Genomic DNA, 19808 nt, shown 5'->3' with positions numbered 1-19808 from the left:
CCAGGCATGAAAGCTATAGTAAAATTAAAGACTTCCACACAGAAAAAATCTTGATGACATTTTACTCACTATGTTAATTGCTGAAATCTCTAGACACATGAGTCCAGCTGAGAAAAATACCTGTCAGCAGATCAGACAGGTAGGAATCAATTTGCAACTCAAATTTCAGCTTTTGACTGTGTACAAGCCGTGATAAAAAAACTTCACACTTCAAGCTTCGAGAAGCAGATCCAGTGCTGGCCTGAGGCATGAGTGAACAAAGCAGCTGCTCAGAGCCCTGCAGACACCAGGGTGCCCGGAACAAGCAAATTACACATGTATAACAGTCTGCTAGTTCCACTGCTCTGATTTCAGTGATAGCATCTGTTTTTGTGCTCATTGGGGAATTGTACTGAACAGATAGTTAAAGATGATGATTGCATATAAAAAAAAACACCATCTTGTTTGATGCTACTTTTCATTACTCCACATTCCCAATGTCAATAACTCAAATAACTGTTGAGTGGCCATACTGTTGACAGGCTGAATCATTGCTTTTTCAGAGTTTAGACTGTAGCCTTTTGACTTGGGATAACTTGACATTCTCCCGGATCCAATAAATTAAAAAAAAAAAAGTTTAGAGAATCAACCCTTTATTTTCCTGATAACGAACATACTTTGAATCAATACATGTGCAGGAGGAAACGTGTCTTTGGCAGTGTAGACGAGCACATAATCACATGCAGATATCCAAGGGGACTGCTGACTATCATTTCCCACCGCCTCAGAATTCTCCAATGGCAAATTATATCAGATGGAGCTATAATGGTAATGGTAAGCATTGGTCGCCAAAAGTCCAGGATTAAACTAATAAGCAGTACCGAGTCAGCAGACCACAGCTGTTATTTCAACGTGTCAGACGCATATTTAATGGTCATTTCATACCTGTGCCATTTGCGCATTTTATATCTGTGGGTTGTGATCAATAATCTTGCTGCCACTCAACAGTGTTTTTGCTTGCTCAGCCAGTAAAAAAGAGTTTCTTTAATTATATTTCACTTTTATAACCGAAATCTAAAGACAAATAGAATCATAAGGTTAATCAAAAATAGGTTTAATTAACCTCAATCCTAGTCACAGAAATAACACGCCCACATACATAACATTTCATTTTCAAAAAAGGTGCAATCTGGACAGAATTGTGGAGAGGTTACATTGTTGAAGTTGATTTTCTTTGAAAAGACTGGTCACAGATGAGGTTGGAGTTGAAGATCAACTTTTCAGAATTCTTTATTGGACATGAATCATGGGAGGAAAAACACAGCTTGCTAGACTGTAGGATTTCTTCAACTTCACTAACAGTTCTTATACTCTTCCGTCTACACAAAGGTGGGGGTGAGACACATAAATTAATGTCTGGCTCCCCATCCATACATTGGACTTTAACTAATCTAAACCATGTGTTTGAACCTAAGGGTCAGATAGAGAAATGGAGAACCCTGGCATACCAGACCTAATGCCATGTTCACACCACATGTGGCGCAAATTAATCGCGCCGCGTTAATCGCAGCATTCTCGCCGGGGACCATTTGTGTTCATTCGCGTGAATGGAGCTGGACGCACCGGAGACGGGGCGTGGCTTATCGCCCTGAAAGCCGTTCAACTGTCCGCCATCAACCATGGAAATATAACCTATATTTCTGCTTAGTACGTGTTGTGGAAGTCACAGATATCACGGAAAACTAAATGCCGTCATGTCTGGGTTCATAACATAGTCCGGAGGAGCTCCGTGGATTTTATCGAGGTGTATTCACTGTGTCTAGCAAGCCACACGTCGGCTGTTTACTACAGCTGTATGAGCCCCAAATAAATTGATTTGGCTGTGATTTAACTGCAATAAACCGACAAAAAGGGACTCCGAAATAACTACGTAATGATACAGATTTGTCTGAATTCATGTTTTGTTAGTTTTGTTAGTTCTCTCCGCAAGACGACAAGCAAATCACTTTTAAAATACTTGTTTTCTCAATGGAGCTCGGATCGATCGGTGCTAGGCTATGCTAACATTGTAGCAGCTCCATCAGCACTCAACATAACGTCATCTAGACGTAAATACAGAAGCGTCTTTTTCATTGTTTGTACCATATGGTTTACACACACATGTATACACATAGTTTGGTCCGGTCTCTACTGTTATGAGGTATCGTAGAGCTCTGTGTGAACACAGACGGCTACAGTATTTGTTTCCTGATTCAACAACGGCAGGACGTCACTGATGACAGGGGGAGCATTTCAACGCTGATAGGCTATCGCGCCACAGCGTCACGAGTCAATCGTGCCGCGTTAAACGCGCCATCGCAAATTTGAACGCAGCATAAGTCTCCAAACTTATCAGGGCTGACCCATGGGTCAACCAAGCACATCTGTTCAATCAGGGTGCGTCTGGTCACACAAAGCTCAACTTACAACAAATTAAAAATACACTTATAAATTGTGTTGAGAATGCACATAAGCTGCTATAATACTACGTACAATGTTATTAATCCTAACATGTATATAAAATATCTCAAAGTCATGTCAAAGATGTCTACGTATTGTGTTTTATCTACTGAAATGAGCACGCTAATCAGCTAGCCCCGGCTCGTCCTGTCTTGTAATACCACTTGTACCTGGAGAGACGATAGTGAGTCACTGCAGCGTCCCGTCTGTCCTCACTGTCCAACATGAGAGGTCGAACAGGGTTCGTGTACATTTTGATAGTTTGATTATTGGTCTAAATAAAAAATTTGCCTCAGAGGGCAATCTCTACACATACGACATTCTCTGTCCCAGGACCCTCACATCGGTACAGGAAAAAGTCCCCCCCCAAAAAACCTTTAACGGGGAGAAAAGAGGAAGAAACCTTAGAGAGAGCAACAGAGGAGGATCCCTCTATCAGGATGAACAGAAGTGCAACAGATGTCATGTGTACAGAATGAACAACATTACAGAGTGACAACACATTCAATGCATATGACAGATATGATTCAAATAATGCGAGTAGGAAGCAGAATAATGATGTAAACATTATGACTACTAGTAATAACAGCACCAGTGGATACAGTGGAATATTAATGATAATAAAATCAGCAATGGTATTGGTAATAGTAATGTGTTTTTGTTTTTTTGTGATAAAAAAACATGGTACGTAACATTTCCTCAATATTTGTAGTTTTCTGGATGTCTCCTGACTGAAATCCCCCTAAGACGAGAGATGTTGGTGTCTTGAACTCTATGTGAAAGGATTCAGAGTGGTTTACATGCTGCTTCTCCAGACACAGTGTCCACACGTCTGTTTAAAAGTCCTTGAAATGAAGCGTGAGGCATGAAAGTGGTGTTTTGGCAGACGTCGAAGACATGTTTGTCTTTGAGCAAATCACATGACTGCAAACCAACCATTGTGTCTCACAGGACCTGGATTTGAGTTCCGAGCCAGAGGAGAGTTCAACGACATCATCATCATCGTCATCAGATGAGGAAGCAGCGCTGCTCAACGGTTTACGGTTTCACAGCTCCAGGAGGGGCGGAGGGAGGAGTGCTGCCAACAGCGATTCGTCCACCTCCCCTTCAGGGTCTCATTCAGAGACAGACCCAGAGGGACACACACCAGGTCAGGGACGGGACAAATGTAATGTCCAACATTCATATAAATATTTAGATAAAGACACGATAACCTGCTCAGAATAACTGCATCACCTCTTCCGAGAAAATGAAAATGAATCATCTCCTAATCACAAATAACGATGGGTTGAATAGCTCTCTCCATCAATATCATGTATTTTAAGAGCAAAATAAGTCCGGTATTGAGCTACTTCATTTCACGAGTAGAGAGATACCAACCGAGCTTATGATTAAAATCAGAATCAGAACCGTTTACTGCCATGGTATGTTGAACATACAAGGAATTTGACATGACGGGAGGTGCAGAACATTTAACAATAGCAACAATCAACACAGTGCAAAGTAGAAACATATTAAAATTTACAGAAAAATATAAAATAAAATGAAATATAAAATAAAGTGCACAAACGAACAGATAACAGAACTTAAAACAAGTGAGATGTAAGTGTAGTGTAAAAGTGTTGAGTGTATTTAATAAAAACATGTTTTGTTACTTCATCCTGGTGATGAGATTTTACTGCTGTGTATTGAAAGATGCATTCATAGATTTTTTGGGACAGCAAAACAATATGAAAGCGCAACATTTGACATACCGTTGCCTTAGAAAGTTGTCCTGGAGTTGTGCTTGTGTCCACCGGATGATCCACCTGGACTCAGGGATGGACTGAATAGATTTTGGTGGTAAAAGGTCATGGGTCAAGTTCACTGTCGACGTCACATCCGTCCCATTCTCGTGATATCTCAGAAACTCGTTGAGGGAATTTCCTCAAATTTTGCACAAAAATTCGGTTAAAGGCTGAGGTTACCTCACAAAACACATTTTTATCCATAGCCCAGAAATGTATATGCTATTAATAGGATAAAAAAATTAAGTGGACATTTTGGAAAAACATGGAAACTGCAACTTGACTTGTTCGTGGAGGCATACAACAGCGAGGCTGTAATTCTAGTTTTTGCTCTGTTTTTGGTCTCCACCAATTCCTGAGGGAAATACTTACCTCTTTAGCTGCTAAGTGTTCCACTCTGTCCACCAGCTGGTCTCTAACTGTGCCTATCTGCTGTTTGCTGCTGAGCAGGTAGTCTACAGTGAGTCTATCAGAGCTTTAGAGGTTGATGAGAGGTGGAGCTTTGGAAAATCAAAAGAATGAGCTAAAATGATGATAATTATTTTTGCTTCTTTCACAGCGAGCAACTCCTTTCACATTTATAGTTATATGAGTCATTGTTAATGTAAACATAGGGATTAGTGCAGCTTTTCTGCATGGCAAGCAATACTAAATAGCCTTGAGACTGGTAAATTAACAATGATCAGTGATAATACACGTTTGTACCACCTAGCTTTGCATCTTAAGTGTTGCGTTTGTAAATGAATGCTGATATTCTAAATAAAATTAGTAAAATGTTATTCATACATATCTTTATTTTCACAATATATTCTATATAGTCATACACTAATTTTCAATATAATGCCAGCCATTAATCTGTTTCACCACACAAATGTTTGCTGTAAATGTTTTTTTCCAGATAATACTAATTAAACGAGATACCTTTAGCATATACAGGTATATATAAAAAAGAAACACTGACAAACCTTCCTTGTTTTAAAAACCACAACCTTATTTTTCTTCCCTCTTATTCTTGAAAAGTGGCAATCCAAATGCTCAATTGTCTGTTTTTCTCTCTCCAGCTGCTGCCCAGTTAGAGGCCCGTGATTTCCACAGTCACAGCAGCATCCTCAGCACCAGCCCCAGCTTCAGGACCAAGATTAGAGAGGCAAGGTACGCTCACACTCAATATTTCCTCTGCATGGACGCCTGGACAAGGCATTTGTCAAGCTGTGATAATGATGAAAGGACATGTAATCTGAAAGCACAAAGGAAATGAGGCTGAAAGAATTCATCGAGGACACTGAGCCTGTTCCTTTAAAAACACCTACTCCAGGCAGGAGCAGAGCTTCGCCTCGCTTCCCGCCGGTCCCTGCTGGGAGCCAGCACCAAGACCGCGCAACTGGAGACCCAGGCCGTACTGCTAAGCTCGCTGGAGGGAAGGGAGTCACGGGAGAACCAGAAGCAGTACTGCATTGAGTGTCAAACCCTGCTGCAGTAAAATGAGAGGTTTTCGAAAGGGAATCGGGTACTTGGAAACAAAATCAACAGAAAATTTAAGTTCCTTGTCCTATTGGGTCAAAGAAATTTAGAAATGCTTTAATTTAACAAATGTCACTCTATAATCATGCTTTTTCCCAATAATTCATTAAGGATTACTCATCTAAAATGTTGTTGTCCTATTTTAGTCACTGTGGGTAATTAGTTTGGTAATAGGTGTAATTTGATATTAATGATTTTTCAACCAACATTTATGGCATCAATGCCAGCTTGGCAGATTAAGTCTCTGTCCGTCATAACAATCAGTAGTACTAAATTGAAGGCCTTTTCTTCACACTGTCTTTACAGCCATCTAAATGCAGCATCCTTACCATCTGCAGTTTCTAACTAGAGTGGAGTTGCACTCTGTCAAGCCATAATTACACCTGGCAGATTCGCTGCTCCACGGTTTAGTTTTTTATTATTATTATTATTGTAGTACAGGTAGTTGAGATGTAATTGTTAGATTTGAAAACTAAACTTTAAAAATAATGAAAAGTCCCAGACAACAATACGTTTCTTCAGAGGAATCCTCTACAGACTTTCACCGCACCATGACGGGTATAGCTCTGTGGTGCTCTGTGGTAGAAGTTGTTGGGGTCTGACCATGTGGCCTCAAACATGTGCTTTGGGAGAAAGAAATCGGGCCTTCCTATTTGCAAGGCAAGGGTTCATCCTGATTTGAGGTTGATAAGCAACCACACCCCCACTAGGAAGAAGTTCACATTAAGGTGTGGACTCATCACGCAATGCAACACTGCGGTCTAATTGGACGAGACCAGGGATGCCGAGGCAGGACTTCCGGTTTCACGGCCGGAAGCAGCTCTCTTACAAAACTACCGAACGCGCTTGAATGCACCACTTATTCCTCTGACTCCGGGTCGGACAAGGAAGCACACGCAACGTTGCTGTTTTAAAAGGAAGTCCTAGGTGTAACAGTTTTAGATTCGCTGGACTAATCTACTGGACAGTTTGTTTGTTTTTGTTTTTGTTTACATCCTGGAAGAGGAAGCGAACCATTTTCTGCAGAAGTGAAGACTTCTTCAGAGAGAGAGAGAGAGAGAGAAGCACATTTATCCTCTCCACCCAAGTCGACTTTGTGCTAGCCGTAAGGACGGGAATTCCCTTACTGAGCCGAAGACATTCTCTGATGCACAGATAGTTTTATTACAGCGCCGCACGGAGCCACGCTGTCTGACTTCCACCGACAAACTCAGAAGAACCACAATCTTCAACCACAAAACCACCTCTAATAAGCTATTTACGGTGTCTTAGTTAGTTGCTCGAACTTAAACCTTCACTTATACTCTAACTGTGTAATAGTACTTTGACTATTGACATTGTGAGTAAATACTAATTATGCGACTTAGTTTATCATTTGGTTCTTAGTCCCTGTTCGCAAGGTGGTGCCCCGTTATTATTAATAATCGTTAATAATCTTACTGACATTAATAATTCTATTGATGACAATAATTTAGTTTTCTTAAATGCTGATAACTCAAGCACGCTCCTTTTCGTTCCCAACAGAGTCGTGGAGGTGATTTTTCCAAGCCTAACCAAGTACAAGTACAATGTTTTATTCAGAACATCTCTGAATACCTTTAGAATCAATGTAAAGAAAGATTTGTGTATACGTGCTGCCTTCGGTTCATTTGCTTTAGTGAGTGAGCTCATTTGTAGTCATTTTGTTGTCACTCACAATTTCTGCCCTCTTTAAATTGCCAGAGGAACAGAATTGAAGTTAGTTGAATGAACTGAAGTCAAGTGACAACTGAGTGTAAAGCCTCAACACTGTTGATGGACTATAAATGGACATTGATAGCTGACCGTTACCTCTTCAGTTCCCCTCACATCCCATCCATTATTACTAGCTCATGCTGTGTCCTGTAATGTTCCAACCGAGAGATGTCTGTTTGAGTATGAGGAGTTGTATTACAGGGATTTCTTTGAGAAAGACCTACATGTTGTCTGATTTCCACTAACATGGAGTCACGGACAAATGAAAGCCACCTGGGCCCTCCTACAACGAGGAAAACCCCCAGACTGAAAGAGATGCAAAACTCTGTCGTCATTGTATGTCTCTCTGTGGTTAATGTGTTAATTTGAGTGTCTTTTTGGTCGATTTGAGTGTCTTTTTCTGTTATCTTGAGTCTCTTTTTCTGTTATCTTGAGTCTCTTTGCTGTTATCTTGAGTCTCTTTGCTGTTATCTTGAGTCTCTTTGCTGTTATCTTGAGTCTCTTTGCTGTTATCTTGAGTCTCTTTGCTGTTATCTTGAGTCTCTTTGCTGTTATCTTGAGTCTCTTTGCTGTTATCTTGAGTCTCTTTTTCTGTTATCTTGAGTCTCTTTTTCTGTTATCTGGAGTCTCTTTGCTGTTATCTTGAGTCTCTTTGCTGTTATCTTGAGTCTCTTTGCTGTTATCTTGAGTCTCTTTGCTGTTGTCTTGAGTCTCTTTGCTGTTATCTTGAGTCTCTTTGCTGTTATCTGGAGTCTCTTTGCTGTTATCTGGAGTCTCTTTTTCTGTTATCTTGAGTCTCTTTTTCTGTTATCTTGAGTCTCTTTGCTGTTATCTGGAGTCTCTTTGCTGTTATCTTGAGTCTCTTTTTCTGTTATCTTGAGTCTCTTTGCTGTTATCTGGAGTCTCTTTTTCTGTTATCTTGAGTCTCTTTGCTGTTATCTGGAGTCTCTTTTTCTGTTATCTGGAGTCTCTTTTTCTGTTATCTTGAGTCTCTTTTTCTGTTATCTTGAGTCTCTTTGCTGTTATCTTGAGTCTCTTTTTCTGTTATCTGGAGTCTCTTTTTCTGTTATCTTGAGTCTCTTTGCTGTTATCTTGAGTCTCTTTTTCTGTTATCTTGAGTCTCTTTTTCTGTTATCTGGAGTCTCTTTGCTGTTATCTGGAGTCTCTTTTTCTGTTATCTTGAGTCTCTTTTTCTGTTATCTTGAGTCTCTTTTTCTGTTATCTTGAGTCTCTTTGCTGTTATCTGGAGTCTCTTTGCTGTTATCTTGAGTCTCTTTTTCTGTTATCTTGAGTCTCTTTGCTGTTATCTGGAGTCTCTTTGCTGTTATCTGGAGTCTCTTTGCTGTTATCTTGAGTCTCTTTTTCTGTTATCTTGAGTCTCTTTTTCTGTTATCTGGAGTCTCTTTGCTGTTATCTGGAGTCTCTTTTTCTGTTATCTTGAGTCTCTTTTTCTGTTATCTTCAGTCTCTTTGCTGTTATCTGGAGTCTCTTTGCTGTTATCTGGAGTCTCTTTGCTGTTATCTTGAGTCTCTTTTTCTGTTATCTTGAGTCTCTTTGCTGTTGTCTGCAGTCTCTTTTTCTGTTATCTTGAGTCTCTTTGCTGTTATCTTGAGTCTCTTTGCTGTTATCTTGAGTCTCTTTGCTGTTATCTTGAGTCTCTTTGCTGTTATCTGGAGTCTCTTTTTCTGTTATCTTGAGTCTCTTTGCTGTTATCTTGAGTCTCTTTGCTGTTATCTTGAGTCTCTTTGCTGTTATCTTGAGTCTCTTTGCTGTTATCTTGAGTCTCTTTGCTGTTATCTGGAGTCTCTTTTTCTGTTATCTGGAGTCTCTTTTTCTGTTATCTTGAGTCTCTTTTTCTGTTATCTTGAGTCTCTTTGCTGTTATCTTGAGTCTCTTTTTCTGTTATCTTGAGTCTCTTTTTCTGTTATCTGGAGTCTCTTTGCTGTTATCTTGAGTCTCTTTTTCTGTTATCTTGAGTCTCTTTTTCTGTTATCTTGAGTCTCTTTTTCTGTTATCTTGAGTCTCTTTGCTGTTATCTGGAGTCTCTTTGCTGTTATCTGGAGTCTCTTTGCTGTTATCTGGAGTCTCTTTTTCTGTTATCTTGAGTCTCTTTCTGTTATCTGGAGTCTCTTTGCTGTTATCTGGAGTCTTTTTTTCTGTTATCTTGAGTCTCTTTTTCTGTTATCTTGAGTCTCTTTTTCTGTTATCTTGAGTCTCTTTGCTGTTATCTGGAGTCTCTTTGCTGTTATCTGGAGTCTCTTTGCTGTTATCTTGAGTCTCTTTTTCTGTTATCTTGAGTCTCTTTGCTGTTATCTGCAGTCTCTTTTTCTGTTATCTTGAGTCTCTTTGCTGTTATCTGGAGTCTCTTTTTCTGTTATCTGGAGTCTCTTTGCTGTTATCTTGAGTCTCTTTTTCTGTTATCTTGAGTCTCTTTTTCTGTTATCTTGAGTCTCTTTGCTGTTATCTGCAGTCTCTTTTTCTGTTATCTTGAGTCTCTTTGCTGTTATCTGGAGTCTCTTTTTCTGTTATCTGGAGTCTCTTTTTCTGTTATCTTGAGTCTCTTTTTCTGTTATCTTGAGTCTCTTTGCTGTTATCTTGAGTCTCTTTTTCTGTTATCTTGAGTCTCTTTTTCTGTTATCTTGAGTCTCTTTGCTGTTATCTTGAGTCTCTTTGCTGTTATCTTGAGTCTCTTTGCTGTTATCTTGAGTCTCTTTTTCTGTTATCTTGAGTCTCTTTTTCTGTTATCTTGAGTCTCTTTTTCTGTTATCTTGAGTCTCTTTGCTGTTATCTTGAGTCTCTTTGCTGTTATCTTGAGTCTCTTTGCTGTTATCTTGAGTCTCTTTGCTGTTATCTTGAGTCTCTTTGCTGTTATCTTGAGTCTCTTTTTCTGTTATCTTGAGTCTCTTTGCTGTTATCTGGAGTCTCTTTGCTGTTATCTGGAGTCTCTTTTTCTGTTATCTTGAGTCTCTTTGCTGTTATCTTGAGTCTCTTTGCTGTTATCTGGAGTCTCTTTTTCTGTTATCTTGAGTCTCTTTGCTGTTATCTTGAGTCTCTTTTTCTGTTATCTTGAGTCTCTTTGCTGTTATCTGCAGTCTCTTTTTCTGTTATCTTGAGTCTCTTTGCTGTTATCTTGAGTCTCTTTGCTGTTATCTTGAGTCTCTTTGCTGTTATCTTGAGTCTCTTTGCTGTTATCTGGAGTCTCTTTTTCTGTTATCTTGAGTCTCTTTGCTGTTATCTTGAGTCTCTTTGCTGTTATCTTGAGTCTCTTTGCTGTTATCTTGAGTCTCTTTGCTGTTATCTGGAGTCTCTTTTTCTGTTATCTGGAGTCTCTTTTTCTGTTATCTTGAGTCTCTTTTTCTGTTATCTTGAGTCTCTTTGCTGTTATCTTGAGTCTCTTTTTCTGTTATCTTGAGTCTCTTTTTCTGTTATCTGGAGTCTCTTTGCTGTTATCTGGAGTCTCTTTTTCTGTTATCTTGAGTCTCTTTTTCTGTTATCTTGAGTCTCTTTTTCTGTTATCTTGAGTCTCTTTGCTGTTATCTGGAGTCTCTTTGCTGTTATCTGCAGTCTCTTTGCTGTTATCTGGAGTCTCTTTTTCTGTTATCTTGAGTCTCTTTTTCTGTTATCTGGAGTCTCTTTGCTGTTATCTGGAGTCTTTTTTTCTGTTATCTTGAGTCTCTTTTTCTGTTATCTTGAGTCTCTTTTTCTGTTATCTTGAGTCTCTTTGCTGTTATCTGGAGTCTCTTTGCTGTTATCTGGAGTCTCTTTGCTGTTATCTTGAGTCTCTTTTTCTGTTATCTTGAGTCTCTTTGCTGTTATCTGGAGTCTCTTTTTCTGTTATCTGGAGTCTCTTTTTCTGTTATCTTGAGTCTCTTTTTCTGTTATCTTGAGTCTCTTTGCTGTTATCTTGAGTCTCTTTTTCTGTTATCTTGAGTCTCTTTTTCTGTTATCTTGAGTCTCTTTGCTGTTATCTTGAGTCTCTTTGCTGTTATCTTGAGTCTCTTTGCTATTATCTTGAGTCTCTTTTTCTGTTATCTTGAGTCTCTTTTTCTGTTATCTTGAGTCTCTTTTTCTGTTATCTTGAGTCTCTTTGCTGTTATCTGGAGTCTCTTTGCTGTTATCTTGAGTCTCTTTGCTGTTATCTTGAGTCTCTTTGCTGTTATCTTGAGTCTCTTTGCTGTTATCTTGAGTCTCTTTTTCTGTTATCTTGAGTCTCTTTGCTGTTATCTGGAGTCTCTTTGCTGTTATCTGGAGTCTCTTTTTCTGTTATCTTGAGTCTCTTTGCTGTTATCTTGAGTCTCTTTGCTGTTATCTGGAGTCTCTTTTTCTGTTATCTTGAGTCTCTTTGCTGTTATCTTGAGTCTCTTTGCTTTTAGCTTTAGTCTCGTTGCCGTTAGCTTGAGTGTCTTTCGAATCTTTTGGCACCCATTATTCTGCTCCTGCACAGTAATTTCACCATTTATAAATCTTATATAATTTGACATGGAACATCTATGTTGATAACATAATTGGAAAGCCTCACAAAAGAGAAAGATATATAAATATTTCCAAATCATCAAATCATCTCGCCTTTGAAACTGGTTTGCCTTTGATTGCCAATTCTAGCAGTCTGAACTTCTGATTGTTTTCTTTACCTATAGGGATGAAGCCCCCCTAGGTCAGAGAGGAGAAGATGAGGATGAGGAGGAGGAAGATGCAGACAAATCCCAGCATTGTACCATGATAGACAGGTTATTGGAGAGACATGGAGCCTGTATCCCCTACCATGAGCCCAAGCTGTACCGTGCAGCAGCTGCCAAAACCAAATCTATTCCAGGGTTCAGCATCCTGGCTTTCCCGGACTTCTGGGGGCACCTACCACCGCCAGGACATGAATCCATGGCCCCGCGCAAACCCAACATACAGAGGTACGCCATGCTCGTTACAGCACTTACCTGATGTCTGTAGAGGAGTAATGTAGTTCATGTAACATGAACATAGAGATGGGTTTAAGAATGGTTAATTGTCACAGACTGTTTTAAGAATAATTTATTGTCATAGATTGGGATGCCCCCCGATACCCGTAGTTGACTGTACTTGTGTCAACCGCTCGAGTCTGGGCTCCAAAGTCCAGACTCCCAAGTCCTTACTCCAAAGTACACAAGTCTGTACTTGGTATTCTTGGTATTACATTACATTACAGTCATTTAGTAGACGCTTTTATCCAAAGCGACTTACAATTCAGATTCTATCACACCGTAGGCACAGCTACGGGAGCAATTTATTGGGGTTAAGTGTCTTGCTCAAGGACACATCGACATGCGACTAGTGGAGCCGGAGCCTGGGATCGAACCGTCGAAGGACGGCCCTGCTCTCCACTTAGCCCCAGTCGCCCAGTATTGAGAAAGGCCCTAGGTTTTGGGTGACTCCGTTCCCCACCGTAGAAACAGAAGTCCATCAGGGACAATGAACCTCAAGCGGGAACATTTTCATGTGCTTAAGCAAACTTTCATTTTTTCTTGTACAAGTGTGCCACGCTGCTCATTACTTTACATAACTAAAGCTAATGAATGCCACCTGTGCGTAGGAAATGTGTAAATTAACACCCCAAGGATACCGTATAAGGCTACCCGCCCTGGGCCTTTTGTCCTATATTGAAGTCCTGTTTTCGGAGATCCAAAAAGGAAAGTCTTGTCATTTTTAACAACGTCAGCAGCAGAATTAAGAGACCTGCTAAAGACAAGGTATAGGGAAAAATAACAAGTGCTGTTAATGCTACGTAATGCCCCTCAGAGATGTACTGTCACTAAAAGAAAGAAGAAATGGCTCCATATGAGAAACAGCAAGGCCATCGAATACTGCAACGGGAGGTTGGTCAGATAATTTTAAATGTTTATATTAATAATTTAGGTTTATACAATAGCATCAATAGCCAATGTAAATCAATGGTGATATCATTAGGCTGCATGTATACATCTACAATTATATTTGCCTATACTTGCAGAGTCAAACAGAATAATTCTCTCTTTTAAAACTCAAAATTCCTTCAAAGTATAAATATACAATCCATGTCCAAGTGCAAAAGTTGACTCTCGCACACACTCATTACTATCATCCCACACCCCTACTGTTTCTCCCTGTCTTCTTGTCACATTCCATTATTCCCCCATCCGTTCTTTTATTAAGCCATCTCCCTCCTCTCCAGCAGACGTGACACTGCCGTTGCCGCTTCCACGTTCATAACGGTCCCTGTGATTTCTTCCCTCCTTCCTTCTTTTCGGTGTGCTATCTATCTTCATGTAGCTATGGCAGCACTGAGAGCTGCACGGCTCTCTTACAGTAATGAAATAGTCGGGGTAAAATAGATCTATTAATACTAGATTGCTATGATACAAGTTTAGGTTCGGACTGTGAGCCTACACATATCATGTATACATCATGCAGTAATTATACATGATGCATGCACAGAGAGACTGTAATTTGTAAACACGGAGTGAATGGGCCGATGACAAAGAGGAGAAGATAGAGAAATGTTGTGTAAAACTCTCTGCACTGTGCCATGCATTTCAATGCGGTCGTCTTCATTTCTGTGCTGATTGCTGCTGATAGCGAGAGTCACTTTTTCTTTTTTAGCATCAGAGTCAATTTCAGGTTTTATATTTTAGTTCCAAAGTACCAGTTGGTTCTTGTAAACAAGAAAAGGTTATTCATGAAATTAGCTCAGCTCTCTAGGACAACACTTAACCTGAAGTCATTGGAGTCTGTCATTTTGAGGACACAGGTAAACAGGGACGTTTAAATGTCTTTCCAGAGGTTTTTTCACTCGTCAAAAACAGATTTCTAATGTGAGTAGATAATGTTGGCGTCAGTGGTGCCGAGTTTAGATAAGGCAAACGTCAGTACTCATTTGGATCATGTCCACTGGCTCCAATATTTATAAAAAATTCATGACTAGACCTTGTAGTCAGTCCATCCCTTTGTCCCAGAGTTAGATATTGACAGCTGCTGCTCAATGCCGCAACAAGTTCTCCAAAATGTGTTGTTTGTCCAGAATGACACATGGAAGTATGTTCTATGTTAGGTACTTCATAAACTGTTAAAGAATCACTGATGAAATGTGTTTTTTATTGATTTCACAATGCTTTGGCTAAGGTGTGGTTAGGTTTATGTTAACATTGTGGTTTGGCTGCAAATAAGTACTTTACTTAGGATAGCGGACCATTGTTGTTATTGTTACAATAATTAAGATGCGGTTAAAGTTATGGAAGATTCCTGGTCATACTTAAAAGACACAATGTTGACTATTGATAGAAAACTGGGGGTGAACAGTCCTAAACGAGTTCTCTCTTGTCACCTGACTTCCTGTTACCGTTGATTCAGGTGATCCCAAAGCCCCCTGGTAGAGCGCTGGATCAATTTTGACAATTTCTGTCATATGACGCAATAGGGCCAAAAACCTTTTCCATCAAATTACAATGGAAAAGAGACATCTGTAATCAACATCCGAGTATTCATCAATAGTCAATAAGTTTATTGGGGACTATTTTCAGTGGCGGATTAATCCATGTTTGGTGCTCTAGTGAATATATAGGGCAGCGGGACAGTGTGTGCGGAATTGAGTAAGATTAAAACTACACATTGTGTGTAGTAATGAAGGAAACTGTCACCCAGAGCAACAGTGTGTCTCATTGACGTGTTTATAACTATGGAGCTCCATGGCACAGAGGAAGAGGATATACTATCAGGCCTTGATACACAATACTTGTTTGTAGAGTGTTGGTTTGGGTCTGTACATGAGATTCGTTGACAAATGAAAATTTTGTATTTCACAAATTATTCTCTAATTCAATGATTTTCAACCGCTGTGCCACGTGGGAAATGTCCAATTTACCTTAAATCGGTCAAAAAAAATATTATTTAGTTGCTGCAAATACTTTGCCATTGTTGAGCATCTGAGCCTGCAACATAGTGGCTGGCTAAGTAATTAAATACTCTTCCATGCCAGTGGGTGGCAGTAGGTAACATAATAATGACATTTATAACATTAGGATTAAATGATGCGCGGGAGAGGTTGCGGTGACAAGACGAATGCAGACTCTGAACTGGGCCCTGGACAAAATAACCCAGATGAAAAGCCTAGTAAGGATCAACAAATTGAGAGACTTGTCATGAAATTGTCAGCATATATTCGGCGCTCAGTACAATTATATCCGGCCCGCGAGAAAATATCATATGTCTATCATAACTGGCCCGCCACACCACAGAGCTCCGGGTCAAAACGTGGCGATGTTAGCTGGCTTTTTGTGCGACATAACGAAGCATCTCACTGTGCTAAACCCCCAGCTTCAGGGACGGGGACGTGTGGTCACAGACAAACATGATGCAGTGAGAGCTTTCCAAGCCAAGCTGCACCTGTGGGAGACTCAGATGCAGAAAGGAAACTTGGGTCAAACACTGACAAACCCTGTCTCAACCACTGTGTTCCCGACTGGCCATTTTGCTGATTACTGGGCGCACGTGGCACAGAGTTCACTCGGTGATTTGCCGACTTTGCAGCTCAGAATTTTAAATTTGAACTACTCAGGGATCCGTTTTCCAGTTAATTTGGAAAGAGCACCTGTGCACATCCACATGGAGCTGATAGACCTCCAGTGTAATGACACTCAAGGCAAAGTTTGACTCTGTGGGCGCTGCACAGGTTCCAAGCTTCATCCCCGAAACGATGCCTTAACTCCGCCTACATGCTGCTCAAATGCTCTGCATGTTTGGGAGCACATAGCTGTGTGAGCAGCTTTTCTCTGTGATGAAGATGAACAAAAACTCACAGGAGTCGTCTCACTGATGCACACCTTCACTCCACATTGAGGGTTAGAATCTAACCCCAGATATTAATGAACTGGCAGCCAAGAGAAGATGCCAAACATCTGGCTCTGGTACATATGCATACAATAATATAGCCTATTTCTTTTTGCACTTTGTCCAATGTCCCTTCTATTCTGTTTGTAAAATGTTGACCCTATTTGGCCCTCAACGTAGTCCCAATTGTGCTGCTCTCTGTGATTGAGTTTGACACCATGGCATATATGCTGTATTATGCTAAAAGGTGTAATTTTGTAACTTTTTTGGTTGTTGGTGTGCCGCGGGATCTTTTGAATGTAAAAAATGTGCCGCAGCTCAGAAAAGGTTGAAAAACACTGCTCTAATTACACAGCAGTTGCACCGATCTTTGTCGTTCGTGAAGACCTCAAATTTTCTTGCTACCCTGAGGTTAATTTGTCTTGTTTTAAATGTTTTTCCAAAATATTGAATGAAACCATTTTCTCTGGAAATAGAAATATGGAAATGTTGCCGACAGCCGTTGCCAGAGGCTTTATGTTTTTGGGTTGTCCGTCCGTCTTTACAAAAGTCCGGTCCATTCTCGTGAATGCACTCTCAGGAATGCCTGGAGGTAATTTATTCAAATTGGGCACCAACATCCAGCTGGACTCAAGGATGAACTAATGAGATTTTGGTGGTTAAACCTCACTGTGACCTCACGTCCTTCCAATTCTTGTGAATGCAATATTTCAGGGAGGCCTCGAGGGAATTCTTCAAATTTGGCACCAACGTCCACTTGGATTCAAGTAGGAACTGATTAGATTTGTTGGGTGGACAAATGTCACTGTTACCTCACAACATTTTTGTCCATAACTCATGAATTGATATGCTAATTATGACAATTTCACATAAATGTCGAATAGAATAAAAAGATAAAGTGATGACACTTTAGACAGACATGATTGGCGGAGGCATACAACCTCGAGGCGGTAATTATATTTAATTTATGTATTAAACCTTTAATTATGTCTATTGTTACTTGAGCTGTGTGGCTATATGAGTGTAATTTAAATCTGCACATATGTTGTTATTGTTATATGTGTGTATATAGAGTAGTGTGTGTGTACGTAGAGCACTTTGTAATATCGCTCCTCCGAGACATTTTCTCAGCAGTTTCAAGAGGTAAACAGACGCTGACATTTAAAAATGTTAAAGATGCAGTTTCACTCTGAACTTAATCTAATTATGTCTGTTGTCGCTCACATCGAAAACAAAAATATTTTTGGAGTCCCTTAACAGAAATAATGTTAATGCTATTTTTGTTACGGCTGCTTTGCAAGTAAATTGTCTCAGGTGTAGAATGAGATAAGGCCTAATGCGAGCAACCTTTCAAGCTCCGTCTCATTTCTAACCCTGATGTTTTCCTCCAGTCCACTCTGCCTCTGTCCATGGGACTACTTTGCTTATTTAGTTTTTCAAAATGTTTAAAGAACAGAATATCATGGAGCTGACCAGGCTGTTGTTGAAAACAGGGAGGAAAAAACACTTTTACACAGAATATTACTTTTAGAGGGATTAATGCTGTGTGTTAGCTGTAGAAATGTAAATGTAAAACCAACACAGAGGCCCACAAGAAAAATGACGGCATTTGTCTCTTTTTTTTTTGACCTACCTTAGTCATAGGGATGGCAGATCAAAGAATGGTCATATGAATCATTTGTTTAAGCATTTTTCTAACATTTGGGGTTTCCCTCAAAAAGTCTTGCCTTTTCTACAAAAACTAACAGTAAAACACGGTGCTGTCAATTGTTGAGTCCTTGACTTTAAAAAAGGTCAACTTTGGGTGTTTTGGTGGCTAGAACATGCTGATCCCGTAAACACTTCAAAAAGGTTATAAAACGTTTTTTTGCTACGGGTTTCCCGTAAAGGAATTTGTTGTGCACGTGTACACTTTCACTCGCACTTCCTTTGAATTGATTGAATTGGCAAGCATAACAATTTGTAAGTGTTATCCTTTAGAAATAGTTTAGCAAAAATAGTTTGGTTCGGATTTTCAACACACCTGGATAATAAAACAGATATTTTCAGAACGTTTTTCTTTTACCTTTTATAACGTTTATACTGTCTTTTTTTCGTTCGGACTCCATTTAAGTCAGTTTTTTTCACTTGTAGGCACCCCGTTCCTCTTAGTGCAGTTGGACCGAAAGCTTTTTATGGGAGCCTGCCAACATTGAGCAATATATAACATTTGTATTGTTTTAAGGTGGCCTGGCTAAGACAGCCATCAAACAGCTTCAGCTAATCCAGAATGATGCTGCCAGGATTTTAACAAGGACTAAAAAGGCATTCAAAATTTGCTACGGTTTCTCACAGAATCAACATAAAAGTGCTACTGCTTGTCCACAAATCATTGAACAGTTTAGGTCCAAGACGCTTATCAAATCTTCTGATCCAGAAAGAACCTCAGACATGGCTCTGACTAGTAGTGAGCAAATCCAAGAGGAAGACCTACCTGTACCATTCCTTTTATTCATTATTATTTGAATCAAATATATTTGCTTTTTGTTTTTATTCTGTGTGCTTTTAATGATTTGTCCAATAGTTTTTATTGTTTTTACTCCTTGTGCTTTTGCCTAATTGCTTTCATTGATATTTTATCATTTGTTTCTTGTGCTTTCACCTGTCTAATCTGTAAAGAGCTTTGCGTTGCCTTGAGGTATGAATTGTGCTAGATAAATGAATTTGCTTCACTTTGCCTTGAACTATTCCTTTAAGTACAGAACCTGAAAGAAGTCCTTCAGACCAGATAGCAAGAAAACACAGTTGCTGTCATGCTAGTTTTCAGACCAAAACAGACAAGAAAGCCTGTTGCATATCTTTATTGCATTTTCTGTCCCATTCCAATTTTCTTCTGTCCGACATGTTTTCCAATCGATTAAATGCATCTTGACTAAAGTGGGAAAAGAACTTTACTATATAGTTTTTACTGTGGTTGGTGAGCTACAATGTGGCAGCCTCTGTTTTAATATGTTGTCAACTAAAATGTGCTACACATCCTATTACGCCTGCCAAGAGCCTTTCCCTGCAGGTGGCTGATCATGATCTGCAGACCCCCACCCTCGGTAAACTATCAATGGATAATAAAAAAATAGATAGTTTAATTCTGCGTGGACGTATTCATTTGCTTTCACTGTCAACGATGCTGGCTTACCTGTATGCTTTATGTGTGCAACAAATGTAGTGTTGAAAGATACTTCCAGAACAAGCACACAGCATTTGCTGAAAAGTATCACGCTGGAGATGAGCGATAAAGAGCGATTCCTCAACTGCTGCAGCAAACTGAGCAAGTTTTTTTCTCCTCTTCATTAGAGTTTGATATTGTTATAACAGGTAAAATTGCAATACAATGTCAAGAATTGTCTTTATTCTTGTTCTATATTTTCATAAATACAACAAACTATAGTTTTTGTATATATAATATAACTATATATAAAA

At 39.6% G+C, this 19808-nt stretch overlaps 1 protein-coding gene across 2 annotated transcripts in view; it reads left to right on the top strand.

Annotated features, from left to right (window-relative positions):
• Positions 1-19808, top strand: part of agbl1 (AGBL carboxypeptidase 1) — a 158173-nt gene that overhangs the window by 73879 nt on the left and 64486 nt on the right. For both annotated transcript variants that reach the window (XR_013767155.1, XM_079163217.1), the window contains exons 12-14: positions 3430-3628; positions 5327-5417; positions 12158-12424. Coding sequence is in view for 1 of the 2 variants with exons in the window: in XM_079163217.1 (XP_079019343.1) it covers positions 3430-3628; positions 5327-5417; positions 12158-12424 (557 nt within the window). In the remaining variant the exon portion in view is untranslated. The remainder of the gene's footprint in view (positions 1-3429; positions 3629-5326; positions 5418-12157; positions 12425-19808) is intronic.

Source organism: Pholis gunnellus (assembly GCF_910591455.1).
Source record: "Pholis gunnellus genome assembly, chromosome: 7".
Lineage (NCBI taxonomy): Eukaryota > Metazoa > Chordata > Actinopteri > Perciformes > Pholidae > Pholis > Pholis gunnellus.
Note: the sequence above shows the minus strand (reverse complement) of the source record. Positions and strands in the feature narration are given on the sequence as shown.